We start from the raw sequence: 14,291 nt of genomic DNA on the forward strand, positions 1-14,291 counted from the left end.
CGACCTACCCTTCACAAATTATTCCTTTCCAGATGATTATACATCCTATCTCTTATAAACCTATCCAAGATTTTGCCCATAACAGAAGTAAGGCTCACTGGTCTATAATTACCGGGGTTGTCTCTACTTCCCTTCTTGAACAAGGGGACAACATTTGCTATCCTCCAGTCTTCTGGCACTATTCCTGTAGACAAAGATGACTTAAAGATCAAAGCCAAAGGCTCAGCAATCTCCTCCCTAACTTCCCAGAGAATCCTAGGATAAATCCCATCCGGCCCAGGGAACTTATCTATTTTCACACTTTCCAGAATTGCTAACACCTCCTCCTTATGAACCTCAAGCCCTTCTAGTCTAGTAGCCTGAATCTCAGTATTGTCCTCGACAACATTATCTTTTTCCTGTGTGAATACAGACAAAAAATATTCATTTAGCACCTCTCCTATCTCCTCGGACTCCAAGCACAATTTCCCACTACTGTCCTTGACTGGCCCTACTCTCACCCTAGTCATTCTTTTATTCCTGACAGATCGATAGAAAGCTTTAGGGTTATCCTTGATCCTACCTGCCAAAGACTTCTCATGTCCCCTCCTGGCTCTTCTTAGCTCTCTCTTTAGGTCCTTCCTAGCTAACTTGTAACTCGCGAGCGCCCGAACGGAACCTTCATGTCTCATCTTTACATAAGCCTCCTTCTTCCTCTTGACAAGTGTTTCGACTGCTTTAGTAAACCACGGTTCCCTTGCTCGACCACTTCCTCCCTGCCTGACAGGTACATACTTATCAAGGACGCGCAGTAGCTGTTCCTTGAACAAGCTCCACATTTCCATTGAGCCCATCCCCTGCAGTTTTCCTCTCCATCCGATGCATCCCAAGTCTTGCCTCATCGCATCATAATTGCCTTTCCCCCAGATATAACTCTTGCCCTGCGGTATATACCTATCCCTTTCCATCACTAAAGTAAACGTAACCGAATTGTGGTCACTATCACCAAAGTGCTCACCTAGCTCCAAATCTAACACCTGTCCTGGTTCATTACCCAGTACCAAATCCAAAATGGCCTCGCCTCTCGTTGGCCTATCTACATACTGTGTCAGGAAACCCTCCTGCACACGTTGGACAAAAACAGACCCATCTAAAGTACTCGAACTATAGCGTTCCAGTCAATATTTGGAAAGTTAAAGTCCCCCATAACAAATACCCTGTTGCTTTCGCTCCTATCCAGAAGCATCTTTGAAATCCTTTCCTCTACATCTCTGAAACTTTTCGGAGGCCTATAGAAAACCCCTAACAGGGTGACCTCTCCTTTCCTGTTTCTAACCTCAGCCCATACTACCTCAGTCGACGAGTCCTCATCAAAAGTCCTTTCTGCCAGCGTAATACTGGCCTTGACTAACAATGCCACCCCGCCCCCTCTTTTACCACCTTCCCTGAGCTTACTGAAATATCTAAACCCCGGCACCTGCAGCAACCATTCCTGTCCCTGCTCTATCCATGTCTCCGAAATGGCCACAACATCGAAGTCCCAGGTACCAACCCATGCCGCAAGTTCACCCACCTTATTCCTGATGCTCCTGGCATTGAAGAAGACACTTTAAACCAACTTCCTGCCTGCCGATACACGCCTGCAACTTTGAAACCTTACTCATGACCTCACTACTCTCAACCTCCTGCATACTGGAGCTACAATTCAGGTTCCCAAGCCCCTGCTGAACTAATTCAAACCCTCCCGAAGAGCATTAGCAAATTTCCCCCCCAGAATATTGGTACCCCTCTGGTCCAGGTGTAGACCATCCAGTTTGTAGAGGTCCCACCGACCCCAGAATGAGCCCCAATTATCCAGAAATCTGAAACCCTCCCTCCTGCACCATCCCTGTAGCCACGTGTTCAACTCGTCTCTCCCTATTCCTCGTCTCGCTAGCACGTGGCACGGGTAACAACCCAGAGATATCTCATTTGTCCTAGATCTAAGTTTCCACCCTAGCTCCCTGAATTCCTGCCTTACATCCCTATCCCTTTTCCTACCTATGTCGTTGGTACCTATGTGGACCACGACTTGGGGCTGCTCCCCCTCCCCCTTAAGGATCCCGAAAACACGATCTGAGCTAATTAGCGGTCATGTGACTCCATTCCTCCATGTTTCCCACAACCAAAAGTAAAAGTTACGATCTTTTGTGCCAGGGTTCCATTCTGAAATCTTCCCACACAACTGGGATCGTAACACAGTTAAATCAAGAACAAGAGCACTGGGAAAGAGCTGTAATTTTAATCAACCGCCTGGAGCAACATCTCGCCACATCCACATTAAAAAAAAGGATCTTTGATTCCCATTGTTCAGTCACACTGATGGCATAGCACAAGAACATACGGGCCATCTCTCTTGCAAATGCGGCAAGTGTTTACTATCCATCTCTGGACTCCACAAATGTCCACTCAGTGGGATTCTCTCGCCAGTAAATGGCAGGATGAAGGAAATACTCCAATTTCCATACAAGTAAAATGGGCCGCAGGAAAACCCGAATCCCATCCCTTGTTTTCCCGTTTTAAATACAAACGTCTGCCCATCATCTGGAGACATTTTGAAAAATTATTTCACAGGATGTGGGTGTCACTTGCTAGGTCAACACTTTTATTGCCCAACTTTAACTGCCTTTCAGAAGGTGGTCGTGAGTCACCTTCGTGAATGGCTGCAATCCACGTGGTGTAGGTACACCCACAGTACTATTAGGCAGGGAGTTTCAGGATTTTGACCCAGCGACAGTAAAGGAATGGCGACATAGTTCCCTGTCAGGATGATGGACAGACTGTTGTACAGGTCTTGCTGCAGATGGGCATGGATTACTTCAGGATTGCGATGAAATTCTCTCCAATTGCCTTGATGAGGGTGGCTTTTTTTGCAGCATTGTCATGCTCATGAGGTACCTGTGCAACACTGCACAGTCAGGATCCTTACAATGATGAGACTTTCCATCAGACGGTACTCATTCTGAATGGTAGTTTCAGGGACTACAAGAAAAAGTCAACAACAAATTTGTTTTATACGGACAGTGTGGAATAGCCATGATAAAATGAAAACTATTGAACCACTGAAGGAAGTGCATCTTCTATTTTTGACAAATTAACATCAAGAAATGTGTATATTTGACAGCAAACAATATGGTACGTTATCCTGCCCAAATCCCCAACATTGACATCTTTGGTTGGCAGAGATGTCAACTTTGACCAGGAAGTTAATCAGACCAGCCAAACACTGCGGCTACAAGGGCTGATCAAATGCTGGGAATTCTGCAGTGAGCACCTCACTTCCTGACTCACTGAAGCCTGTCCCATCATCTGGAAGCATCATCCAGGAGTGTGATGGATTACTCTCCACTGGATTAGTGCAGCTCCATTCTCCTCACCCACAGCAAAGAAGCCACCGCCTTAACATTAATTCCCTCCACCACCGACGCATTGTGGTTGCAGTGTACTATCTATCTACAAGATGCATTGCAGCAAGCACCTCCCAAACCCACAATCTCTGCCATTTAGAAGGACAAAGGCAGCAGCTACAGAGGAAACCACCACCTGCATGTTCCCCTCCAAGTCACACACCATCCTGATTTGAAACAATATCGCCATTCCTTCACTGTCGCTGGGTCAAAATCCTGAACTTCCTTCCTGACAGCATTGTAGGTCTACCTACATCATATGGACTGCAGTAATTCAAGAAGACAGCTAATCACCAGCTTCTCAACAACAATAAATGTTGGCTTCGCCAGGGACACACACAATCCAGGACTGAATAAAAACAATGATCCAATCTCAGCACGACACTATGAAAAAGCTTCACTTTAGCATCAAAACTGACATCATAATTTGGTTTGGTTTGTCTGCTGTCCCTGCTGCCCATTTGTGCAGGAAAGTGACACTCTTGAATTTATTGTAAGCATGCTCAACATTCAATCATTTTACAAACAACAGGCATTTTATATGCCATTAATATCTGGTTACAACAACTAGCACAGAAGATCAAACTGAATGAGATTCAAAAGAACACAGTAATATATCCAGTGTAAAAGGAAAGCAATTTGCTTCATTCAATTACTGGAAGTCAGCTGCAGTGATTGAGAAATAGCAGCTCGTACATGGCTATTCCAAGAAAGGCTACTGGTTTTCAACTTGCCTAGAAAATCAACTTGCAACGTGATCCTGTAAATGCCAGTAAAAAATCCAGGGTTACATTCAATAGAATGGAATTTAGTCTTTTGCAGTCACTGAAAATCCGCACCTGGTTGTACACTGGACACAAAAGCTCCATAATCGATTCTGTTTATAATTCTGATTGCGAAATTGTTCAAAATTCTTTGTGATTTCTAAACATACAGATTTGCTCTTTTCCCTGCCTATGACCAGCTGTGATGCTCTTCGTTTACATCTCAAGTTATAATCCAGCAACCTTCACATTTCCTCCCACAAATTTCCAAACCACTGATTATTCGTAAAATCTAGGTAAAGGAGCAGGCAATAATGAATCTCATGCATTTTTAAAATTCATCCATGGGACATTGGTGTTCCTGGTTTGGCCAGCATTTGTAATGCCCATCCCTAATTGCCCTCGAGAAGGTGGCAGGGAGGCACCTTTCTGAACTGTTGCAGTCAGTGAGATGTCCGGACACCCACAGTGCTGTTCGGGAGGGAGTTCCAGGACTTTGACAGTGAAGCAACAACATATATTTCTAAGTCAGAATGGCGAGTTTGACTTGGGACGGGAATTTGGAGGTGGTGGTCTTCCCATGTGCCTGCTGCCCTTATCCTTCGACTTGATATAGGTTGCGTGTCTGGAAGGTGCGGTCAAGTAGCCTTGTTGAGTTGCTGCAGTGCATCTTTTAGATAGAATTGGATTCTTCTATTCCACAAATCTTCTTTACCCAACAGACAAATGGGCATGCAAGATTCTATTGAGCCAGCAGACGCCGTCAACCTGAGAGAGAACACTTTCTGTAAAGAAATACAAACATTGCACAAAGAACTATACTTCCAAATATCTGAAGCAAATTACCTGCCGCTTTTCAACCTGCTTAAATGGGAACAAAAACTTTGGTTGCTGTTCTCATCTTGTCAGTACTCACCAAGATTGTATCCCTGTATTTTGCTGATATATCCATAAAGTGGACAGTACCCAAAAATGACCAACATCACCACACTGCCACCTTTCAACTGCACAATATGTGCGGAATGGCCTACAACGGCGTACTGTTGCTTAGCCTTTGGAGTCAGTTGTACCCATGATTGATTCGGAATGTGAAACACCCAGAGCTGATTTGTGACGTTCCCTGTAGAATCGATTTTACCTCCATACATATAAATTCTTTCCTACAAATTAAAAAAAAATCTAAATGAAGATCAGCATTGGTTACATTGAGGAAAATAAAGATGGAACACGAATAGAACACACAAAGTAAAATCAGTTTCAAAGAAGTCACATTGTAAGCTTCAGGTGTGAGAAAGTAGTAGATATCTTCTGCACTCTGCAATGATATCTGTGCAGGACCTGGATTGCATACTCCATGAGGTAGCCTAAGGTAACTACAAAATAACACGTCAAATAGCTTTTACTAGGTTTTTTAAAAAAATGTCATTCCTTTCTCAAGAGTTACAAAGCCAATGCGCAGAGTGGACAGGGCAAAGCCCTTAATTCATCTCCTTGCCTACTACACAAAACAATTACATTTCAAATTGAATCCAGTTCATGGTCCCCACAAAAGAGATGCACTAGATCCACACTGACATGAATAGGTGATAGACCTGATCTCATTCTTGATCCTACTCTGGCCTTAGCCAAAAGGCCGGGAAGTGTTAGTGACCATGAATAGTTTCTATTTGCTCCGGAGAGACTGGGTTTCAGATGGGCAAGTCTCAGATGTCCCTTCGCCAAAGTTCCTCAGTTTAACTATTTAAAAAAAAGATTTGTGGCAGCATCTCTGCACAGCTTGGCTCCCATGTACTTGCCAGCAACTGACACCTGGATAATCGACTGCTGGGGGAATGGGAACACTGGGACACGCCGGAGAAGATGAAGTGGAGCACCAGGGCTTTCCACAGATAGGCAGCATCCTGCTAGATGCAAATTGCATTGCGAAAAGAACAAACAAAACTTAGTAAATTCTGCAAGCCTCCTTGTTCTGAAACACCAATGTTGCTAAATGCAAATCTCTTACCTTGTATAAAGCCACAGAATGCCCATATCTCCCAACTACCATGTTTGCAGGTTTCTTTAATGGAAACCATTTCAGATCTCTCAGATCATATCTGTGGGCAAGAAGTAAAGGGGAAAAAATATACATATAAATAAATTATACAGCCATTCTTATTACTAACTCTATTTTCCAACACAGTTTGATACCAAATTAAATCAAATCTGGGACAGAGGGAGGAATGGGGACAAAGAACTGTAAATTACTGCTATTTCTGCAATGTGAACTAGCATCATCCTTGAGCCAACCTTACTGTCTGTCATACATTATAATTCTAGACGGTTTGTGACATGCAAAACAAGGCTGTTCAGTGAAAACACGATTACAATTCAACAATTAGTTAGTGTAGAGGCACTGTAGATCCAGCAGAGGGCATTTGCTGCCAGTATTTGCTCCCATTAACAGGGGTTTGCTGGAAGATGCAATGAACTTTAGGTCATGGAGATAGAGCTTGGATGAATTAAATATAGACATTGCAGTACATTAACCCAACATATGCGAAGTACTTGGGAATGCAAAACCCAATTGAAGGATAAAAAAAATGTATCAAACAAAGTCAACTAAACTGACATTTGCTGAATCTGCAACGTAAAGCAGTGCCATTTGGAACATGTGTATTCAGATCTGATTTATTTAATAAATAATGCAAAACAAGAATGATATCTCAGAAACATTGCTTCTGCAGAAGCTGGAGAACATTAACGGACACTACACAAGATCATACAAAGCTGCGAGGTTAAAGGGAAAGGAGATGATTCATGCTTAAAAAATTTGTTTCCGAAACATAAGCACTAGCGACAGGAAAAAGTCATGTGAAGTTACTGAGCAGATTTTTCAAAGGTGTTCAAACCTTCCAGAAGGACTGTTCAACGTTTCAATAGGACTGGGGAAAGGGATGAATTCAGAGAGTAGTGGGTACACCAGCATGAAAATGCAAAGGGGAGGCACGGTGGCACAGTGGTTAACACTGCTGGCTCACAGCGCCAGGGACCTGGGTTCAATTCAGACCTCGGGTGACTGTGGAGTTTGCACGTTCTCTCACTGTGTCTGCATGGGTATCCTCTGGGTGCTCGGGTTTCCTCCCACAGTCCAAAGATGTGCAGGGTGGGTGGATTGGACATGCTAAATTGGGTTACGGGGAATTGGGCCTGGGTAGGGTGCTCTTTCAGAGTTAGTGCAGACTCGTTGGGCCAAATGGCCTCCTTCTGCACTGTAGTGATTCTCTATTCTATATCAATGATAAACTGATCAAAAACAATGTTCTCAAAAAGGTTAGTAGCAAAAGAGTGCATTGATTTGCTCTACTTACGCTGCAACCATCTGGTACTCCGAGTAATTAAACACATAGCCTCCAATAACCCACATCATGTCATCACGGACGACTGCCTTATGGGAAGCCCGGGCGAGCATAGGGACCCCATATTCTTTCCAATCCCAAAAGGGCTGATTAGCAGGCAATGAGCAGTCAGGACCTGTAGGGAATTTAAAAAAAACTATTTCTGTACAAACACGTTTCTGCAGAGTGCATGACCAACCCGTTAAAAACAGGCATTTCAAAGGCAACCCATCAACACTTTCTGACCGTGGACTGAAAATAACCACCTCGTTAATGATTGATATTGAGCGGAACAAACACGTTTTGGCAAATATCCACCCTCCGTTAACAATAACACATTGTGGCATCACCTTGCCACACCATCGAGACAGAAATACAATAAATATCACCAATTCCACACACAACAGATCAAATTTATTTGGGAGGCAAGAAACAATAGGCCAGTTAGCTTGATGTCTGTTTGGGGGGGGGGGGGCTGCTAGAATCAATCATTAAGTAGGTTATAGCTGAACACTCAGGAAAAAACGCAAGGTAATCGGGAAGAGTCAGCTTGATCTGTGCAAGGGAAACCATGTTTAACCAGTAACGTGCATTCTGTAGAGGACATAAGGACTTGGCAGATGGATATAGGTAGGTTGAATGAGTGGGCAAAAATCTGGTAATTTTTTTGAAATTCTTTGATGGGATGTGGGCGCTGATGGCAAAGTCAGTAATTCTTGCCCATCTTCCCTTGAACAGACTGGCTTGCTGGGCCATTTCAGAAGCCAGCTTAAGAGTCACCCACATTGCTCTAACTCTGGAGTCACATGCAGGCCAGTCCGGGAAAGGGAAGACAGGTTTCCTTCCCGAAAGGGAATTAGTGAACCTGATGGGCCTTGTACAACAATTGATGATAGTTTCATGGTCGCCATTACTTGAGTCTCCAAATTTTATTAAAACTAAATTTTAAATTCCGGCAGATGTCGTGGTCAGAATTGAACCCATGCCCCTAGAGCATTAGTCTAGGTCACCCAGCCTAGTGACATTGCCATTACACCACACAAATGTTGCCCTCCAAGTCACTCACCACCCCAACTTGGAAATGCATCGTCGTTTCTTTCACTATCGCTGGGTCAAAATTCTGGAGTTTTCTCCTAACAGCATTGTAGGTGTACCTACACCAGATGGACTGCATCAATTCAGGAAGGCAGTTCACCATCACCTTTCTCAAGAGCAATTAGGGATGGGCAATAAATTCTGGCCTGACCAGCAATGCCCACATCCCGTAAATGAATGAAAAAAAATATGCAAAAATGTGCAGGATGAATTCTAAAAAAAAAAAAGTGTTTTACTTAAACAGAGAGCCACTGCAGAGTTCCACAGTGCAAAGGGTTCCAGGTGTTTTTGTACACAGGTCACAAATGGTCAGCAGCCAGGTCCAATAAGTAACTAAGCAGGTTAATGGAATGTTATCCTTTATTAAGAGATGAATTGAACATTAAAGAAAGAATGTTATGCTTCAGTTTGCAGGACATTGTGAGACCGCATCTCGAATACGGTGTGCAGTTTTGGTCTCTTTATTTAAGAAGGATGTCAATGCTTTGGAGGCAGTTCAGTGGAGGTTTACTAGATTGATACTCAGAATTAGTGGGTTGGCTTATGAGGAAAGGGTTGGATAGACTGGATTGGTTCCACTAGAGTTCCGAAGAGTCAGGTGTGCATTGATTGACGTATCCAAGATCTGAATGGTCTTGACAATGTAGGTGTGGAAAGGATGTTTCCTCTGTGGACGATTCCAGAAATAGGCGGCACTATTTTAAAATGAGTTGTCCTTGTAGGACAGAGATATGGGGAATTTTTTTCTCTCAAAAGTTGGTGCAATTTTGGAACTCTGTCTCAGAAGATGGATGAGGTGGGATCATTGGATATTTTTAAGGCGTAGGTAGATGGATTCTTAGGCAAGGGAATCAAAGATTTTCGGGGTAGTTGGGAATGTGGAATTCAAAACACAAACTGATCAACCATGATCTTATAAAAAGGCAGAGCAGGCTAATGGATTAAATGGCCTACTTCTGCTCCTAATTTGTTCGTTCGTTATTCCACCCACTTGTACGTTAACATTTTATAGCAAGAAGCTCAGTGCAAGAGATCATGAAACTATAGGATTGTTGTGAAAATCTAACTGGCTTGCTAACATCCTTCATAGAACCTGATATCCTTATGCAGTCCTTTTTATTTTAGAAAATAATTTTGTTGAAGTATTTGTAATTTTCAGTTTAACACATTAACATTTCTTAAAAGCAAAAAAAAAAACCCACGTGGGCCGGCGCTCGCAAAAAACAAAAAAATAATATCCCCTACTGCCCATGCCCTATTCCCCAATTACCCGTATATTGAGTTCCCTGTACTTATCTAACACTGCCATGCCTCCTATTTTCTTCCCTCCCCCTTACTGCTGACGTTCAATTTTCTTTGAAGAAGTTGATGAAACGGTTGTCATCTCTGGGTGAACCAGAGTTGATCCTCTCAAGGCGAACTTGATTTTTTTTTCCAGGCTGAGAAACCCAACCATATCGCTGACCCACACACCTGACTTCAGGGACTCAGAGACCCTCCATCCCAGCAAAATCCATCTCCGGACCACCTGGTAGGAGAAGGCCAGGACATTGGCCTCTCTCCCCCCCCCCCCCCCCCCCCCCCCCCTCGGCCCACAGATCATTTGGTACTCCAAATATTGCCAGTTCTGGCCTCGGGGTTACCTTCCCTTCCAGGACTTCTGACATAACGTCCGCAAATCCCTGTCAGAATACCCTCAGTTTCGGACATGCCCGATGCACATGGTTCGCCGGGCTACCCCCCACATTTATCATCCGCCTCCTCATCCGGGCTACCGTCATGTGGGCCCGCGAACCACTCTGAACTGAATCAGGCCAAGTCTGGCACAGGACGAAGATGAATTGACTCTCCATGGCTTTTTCCCACTTTTCCATTTCCCCGCTCTCTTCCCCGCTTCACCTCCCTGATCGGGGCCCCCCTTCCATTCCATCAACTCCTTGTATATCTCAGAAATCCTCCCCTCTCCAACCCCAGTTTTTGACATCACCTTATCCCTGTCGTCCCCTCAGGGGGAGGCGAGGAAAGCTTGGGAACCTGCCTCCGGACAAAGTCCCAGACCTCAAGATATTGAAACCCATTCCCACCCCGTAGCTCAAACTCCTCCTCTCGTACCTTCAGGTCAGAAAGCCCCTCCTGGATAAATAAATCGACAAATCTCACAATCCCTGCCTGCTGCCACCTCCTGAAGCCCCCATCCAGCCTCCCTGGGACAAACCGGTGATTGTTACAAATCGGAGACCACCCCCTCCATTCCCATGTGCTGCCTCCATTGCCCCCACACCCTTAGGGCTGCCGCGGCCACAGGGCTTGCAGAGTACCTCGCCGGCGAGAACGGCAGTTAGTAAAGCCTCCAAACTCGTACCCTTGCAGGATGCCTACATCATGCCAGGGCTTTGACCTTTGGAGAAATTTGGGACCAGATGCCTAGCCAAAAACTGAATGATAAATTGTACATAAAGACGTCACTGCAGAAAGATACGGTTGTGTTGCATCCTTTTCCATAGTTCCACTCGCTCCCAGGCCAACCCCTCCCCCACTACCCACTTCCTGACCATCGATATGTTGGCCGTCCAGTAATAATTAATAAAGCTCGTGAGGGCCAGGTCCCCCTCGCCGCGACCCCCGCTCCAGGAGTGCTCTCTTTATTCTCGGGGTTTTCCCCGCCCACACAACCTGTAATCGCCACGTTTAATTTTCTTAAAAAAGCCTTTGGGACAAAAATCGGAAGGCATTGAAGAAAGAAAAGCAGTCTTGGGGAGGACTGTCATCTTTACCGCCTGGACCCTTCCCGCTAGCATCAGAGGGAGCATGTCCCATCTGTGGAAGTCCCTTTTCATTTGGTCGACCGCTTTGCCCAGATTTAACTTGTGGGGCTGCCCCCACTCTTTAGCCACTTGAATCCCTAAATATCCAAAACTCTCCGCCACCATTTTAGAAGCCAACTCCCTCAGTCTCCTTTCCTGCTCCCATGCCTGGATCACAAACATCTCGCTCTTTCCCATATTCAGCTTGTAGCCTGAAAACCGGCCAAATTCTCCTAATACCTCCATGATTTCAGTCAACCCCTCACCAGGTCTGTAACATAAAGCAATAAGTCATCCGCATAAAGAGAAATACTGTGCTCACACCCCCCCTCACTATTCCCCGCCATGCACTTGATATTCTAAGGGGCCATTGCGAAGTGCTCTATGGCCAGGGCAAACAGTAATGGGGAGAGCGGGCAATCCTACCTTGTCCCTCTCCCGAGATTAAAATATTCTGACTGGGTTCGGTTGGTTCTCACATTTGCCACCAGGGCCTGATAAAACAGCCGGACCCAGTCCACAAATCCCTGCCCGAACCCAAACCTGCCTAAAATATCCCATAGGTATATCCACTCCACCCGGTCGAAAACCTTCTCCACGTCCATGGCTACTACTACCTCAGCCTCAAGCCCCTCAGCTGGCACCATTATAACATTAAGAAGCCGTCTAATATTGGACGTCAGGTGCCTGCCCTTCACAAATCCCGTCTGATCCTCACCGATTAAACTTCACTCCCTCCACCTCTGGCACAATATGACTGTAATGTGTACAGTCCAAAACGGGTAACTGTGGCAATTCAACAAGGAACTTCAACAGCATCACCAAAGCATGCAACCTCTACTTCCAAGAAAGTCATCAGGTGCATGGAAGTAGTAAGATCCACAAGTTTGCCCTCCAAATCACATACCATCCTGTCTATGAAATACATTTCTGTTACTTCATTCCACCCAGGTAAAAATCCTGGAACACACTCTCCAATAGCATGTAGTGAATACTACATGGACTGCAGTAGTTCAATGCAACCGCTCATCATCTCAAGGACAGTTAGCGATGGTCAAAAAACCTTAAGCTTGCCAGTGACACCCACATTCCATGGATAAGAAAAAACACAAATAGGATTTTATATTCAGACCAGCTTAGAACACACTTTCACCGTTAAGCAGTATTTCAGTCTGTATAATGACATCACATTGAATCCACCATAACCCTAACTTGCTCCATCACAAAGCCCCAGTCATGGGTTCATGCCCATTTTTACAACCGTATCGCTCGGAGCTGCTGTGCTCAAATTAGGCACCATAACCACCCAAGTGAGGGTGGTGGAGAGAAGAAATAAATAGAAATATTACTCCCCTGTTCCACCCCCAAGGATATTTGCATTTATCAAAGGTGTTGTCTGGATGCACGTTACATGAGGAAGGACACAAGTCGTAGAGGAAGGTAGAGAGAGATTTAGGAGAATGCTTCCAGGGTTGAGGGACTAAAGATAACCTAGATAGACTGGAGATGTTAATGTTGTTTTTCTTTGAAAAATAGAAGGTTAGGGCAATACTTGATAGCGGTATAATCGTAGAATGGTTACAGCTCAGGAGGCTATTCAGCCCATTGTGTCCATGCTAGCACTCAGCAATAGCAACACGGCTAATCCCACTTGGCCACAGTTCACCACAGTACTGCAAATTTTCTATTCAAATACTCCTACAATTCCCATTTCGAAGCTACAATTGAATCGACCTCCAAATACATTCCAGATCCTGCGTTAAAAAGCTTTCCTTCATGCCGCTTCTCCTTCTTCTGCGGTTAACCTGAAATCAATGTCCTCTGGTTCTTGACCCCTTCCCACTAATGGGAACAGTTTCTCACTATCTAGGATGCTAGGAGAGAAAGAATGCAGAGGAATGATAATCCTTAAAAGAACTGTCAAAAGTACAACTTGGAGTATCTCACTGTGTGGGGCCGAAACATGGGCCTCAAGAGGAGCAGATATCTGAAGACAAAGAAGTTGGGGCAGCACGGTAGCATAGTGGTTAGCGCAATTGCTTCACAGCTCCAGGGTCCCAGGTTCGATTCCTGGCTGGATCACTGTCTGTGCGGAGTCTGCACGTTTTCCCCGTGTGTGCGTGGGTTTCCTCCGGGTGCTCCGGTTTCCTCCCACAGTCCAAAGATGTGCAGGTTAGGTGGATTGGCCATGCTAAATTGCCCTTAGTGTCCAAAATTGCCCTTAGTGTTGGTTGAGTGGGGTTACTGGGTTATGGGGATAGGGTGGTGTGAGCTTGGGTAGGGTGCTCTTTCCAAGAGCCGGTGCAGACTCGATGGGCCGAATGGCCTCCTTCTGCACTGTAAATTCTATGAAATCTAAATTGAGAATTGTGGTTCTGGAGAAGGATGGAGCAGGGCAGTGGATAAAAGAAAGGGCGACATAACATCCGAGGATGGTGGGGAAAGAAAGATTATTGGTGAATATCAAGAAAAGGCAACCAGGTTGGATTGGCTATATCCTAAGTCACGAAAACTTAGTGAAGGAGGTGACTGAGATTTGAGCGATGTAAACCAGGAAGGAGAGAATCACATGAGCCAACTTGAAGTTGAAAATATGAGGCTCCTATGAGCACTGAAAGAGGAAAATGCAACACCTGACAAAATGAGCAGAGGACCTGCTCTTAGATAGATGTGTACTGCTACACACTACCCAGAACCTCCATGAAGCTACACACCTCTAATTGTCCTCAACTTTCTGTCCCCAAGAACAACAATCCCAACTTTGCCAATTTATCCACATAACGGAAATCTTTCATTCCTGGAATCATTCTCAGAAACCCTTTTGTG

General features: G+C 44.8%; 1 protein-coding gene across 1 annotated transcript in view; it reads right to left on the reverse strand.

Annotated features, from left to right (window-relative positions):
• Nucleotides 1–14,291, reverse strand: part of atrn (attractin) — a 471,138-nt gene that overhangs the window by 354,741 nt on the left and 102,106 nt on the right. The window contains exons 6-8 of the mRNA XM_072497666.1: nucleotides 7,540–7,702; nucleotides 6,195–6,285; nucleotides 5,106–5,349 (exon numbers count right to left, since the gene is read on the reverse strand). Coding sequence (XP_072353767.1) covers nucleotides 5,106–5,349; nucleotides 6,195–6,285; nucleotides 7,540–7,702 — 498 coding nt within the window. The remainder of the gene's footprint in view (nucleotides 1–5,105; nucleotides 5,350–6,194; nucleotides 6,286–7,539; nucleotides 7,703–14,291) is intronic.

This window comes from Scyliorhinus torazame, chromosome 3 (assembly GCF_047496885.1).
Source record: "Scyliorhinus torazame isolate Kashiwa2021f chromosome 3, sScyTor2.1, whole genome shotgun sequence".
NCBI classification, from domain to species: domain Eukaryota; kingdom Metazoa; phylum Chordata; class Chondrichthyes; order Carcharhiniformes; family Scyliorhinidae; genus Scyliorhinus; species Scyliorhinus torazame.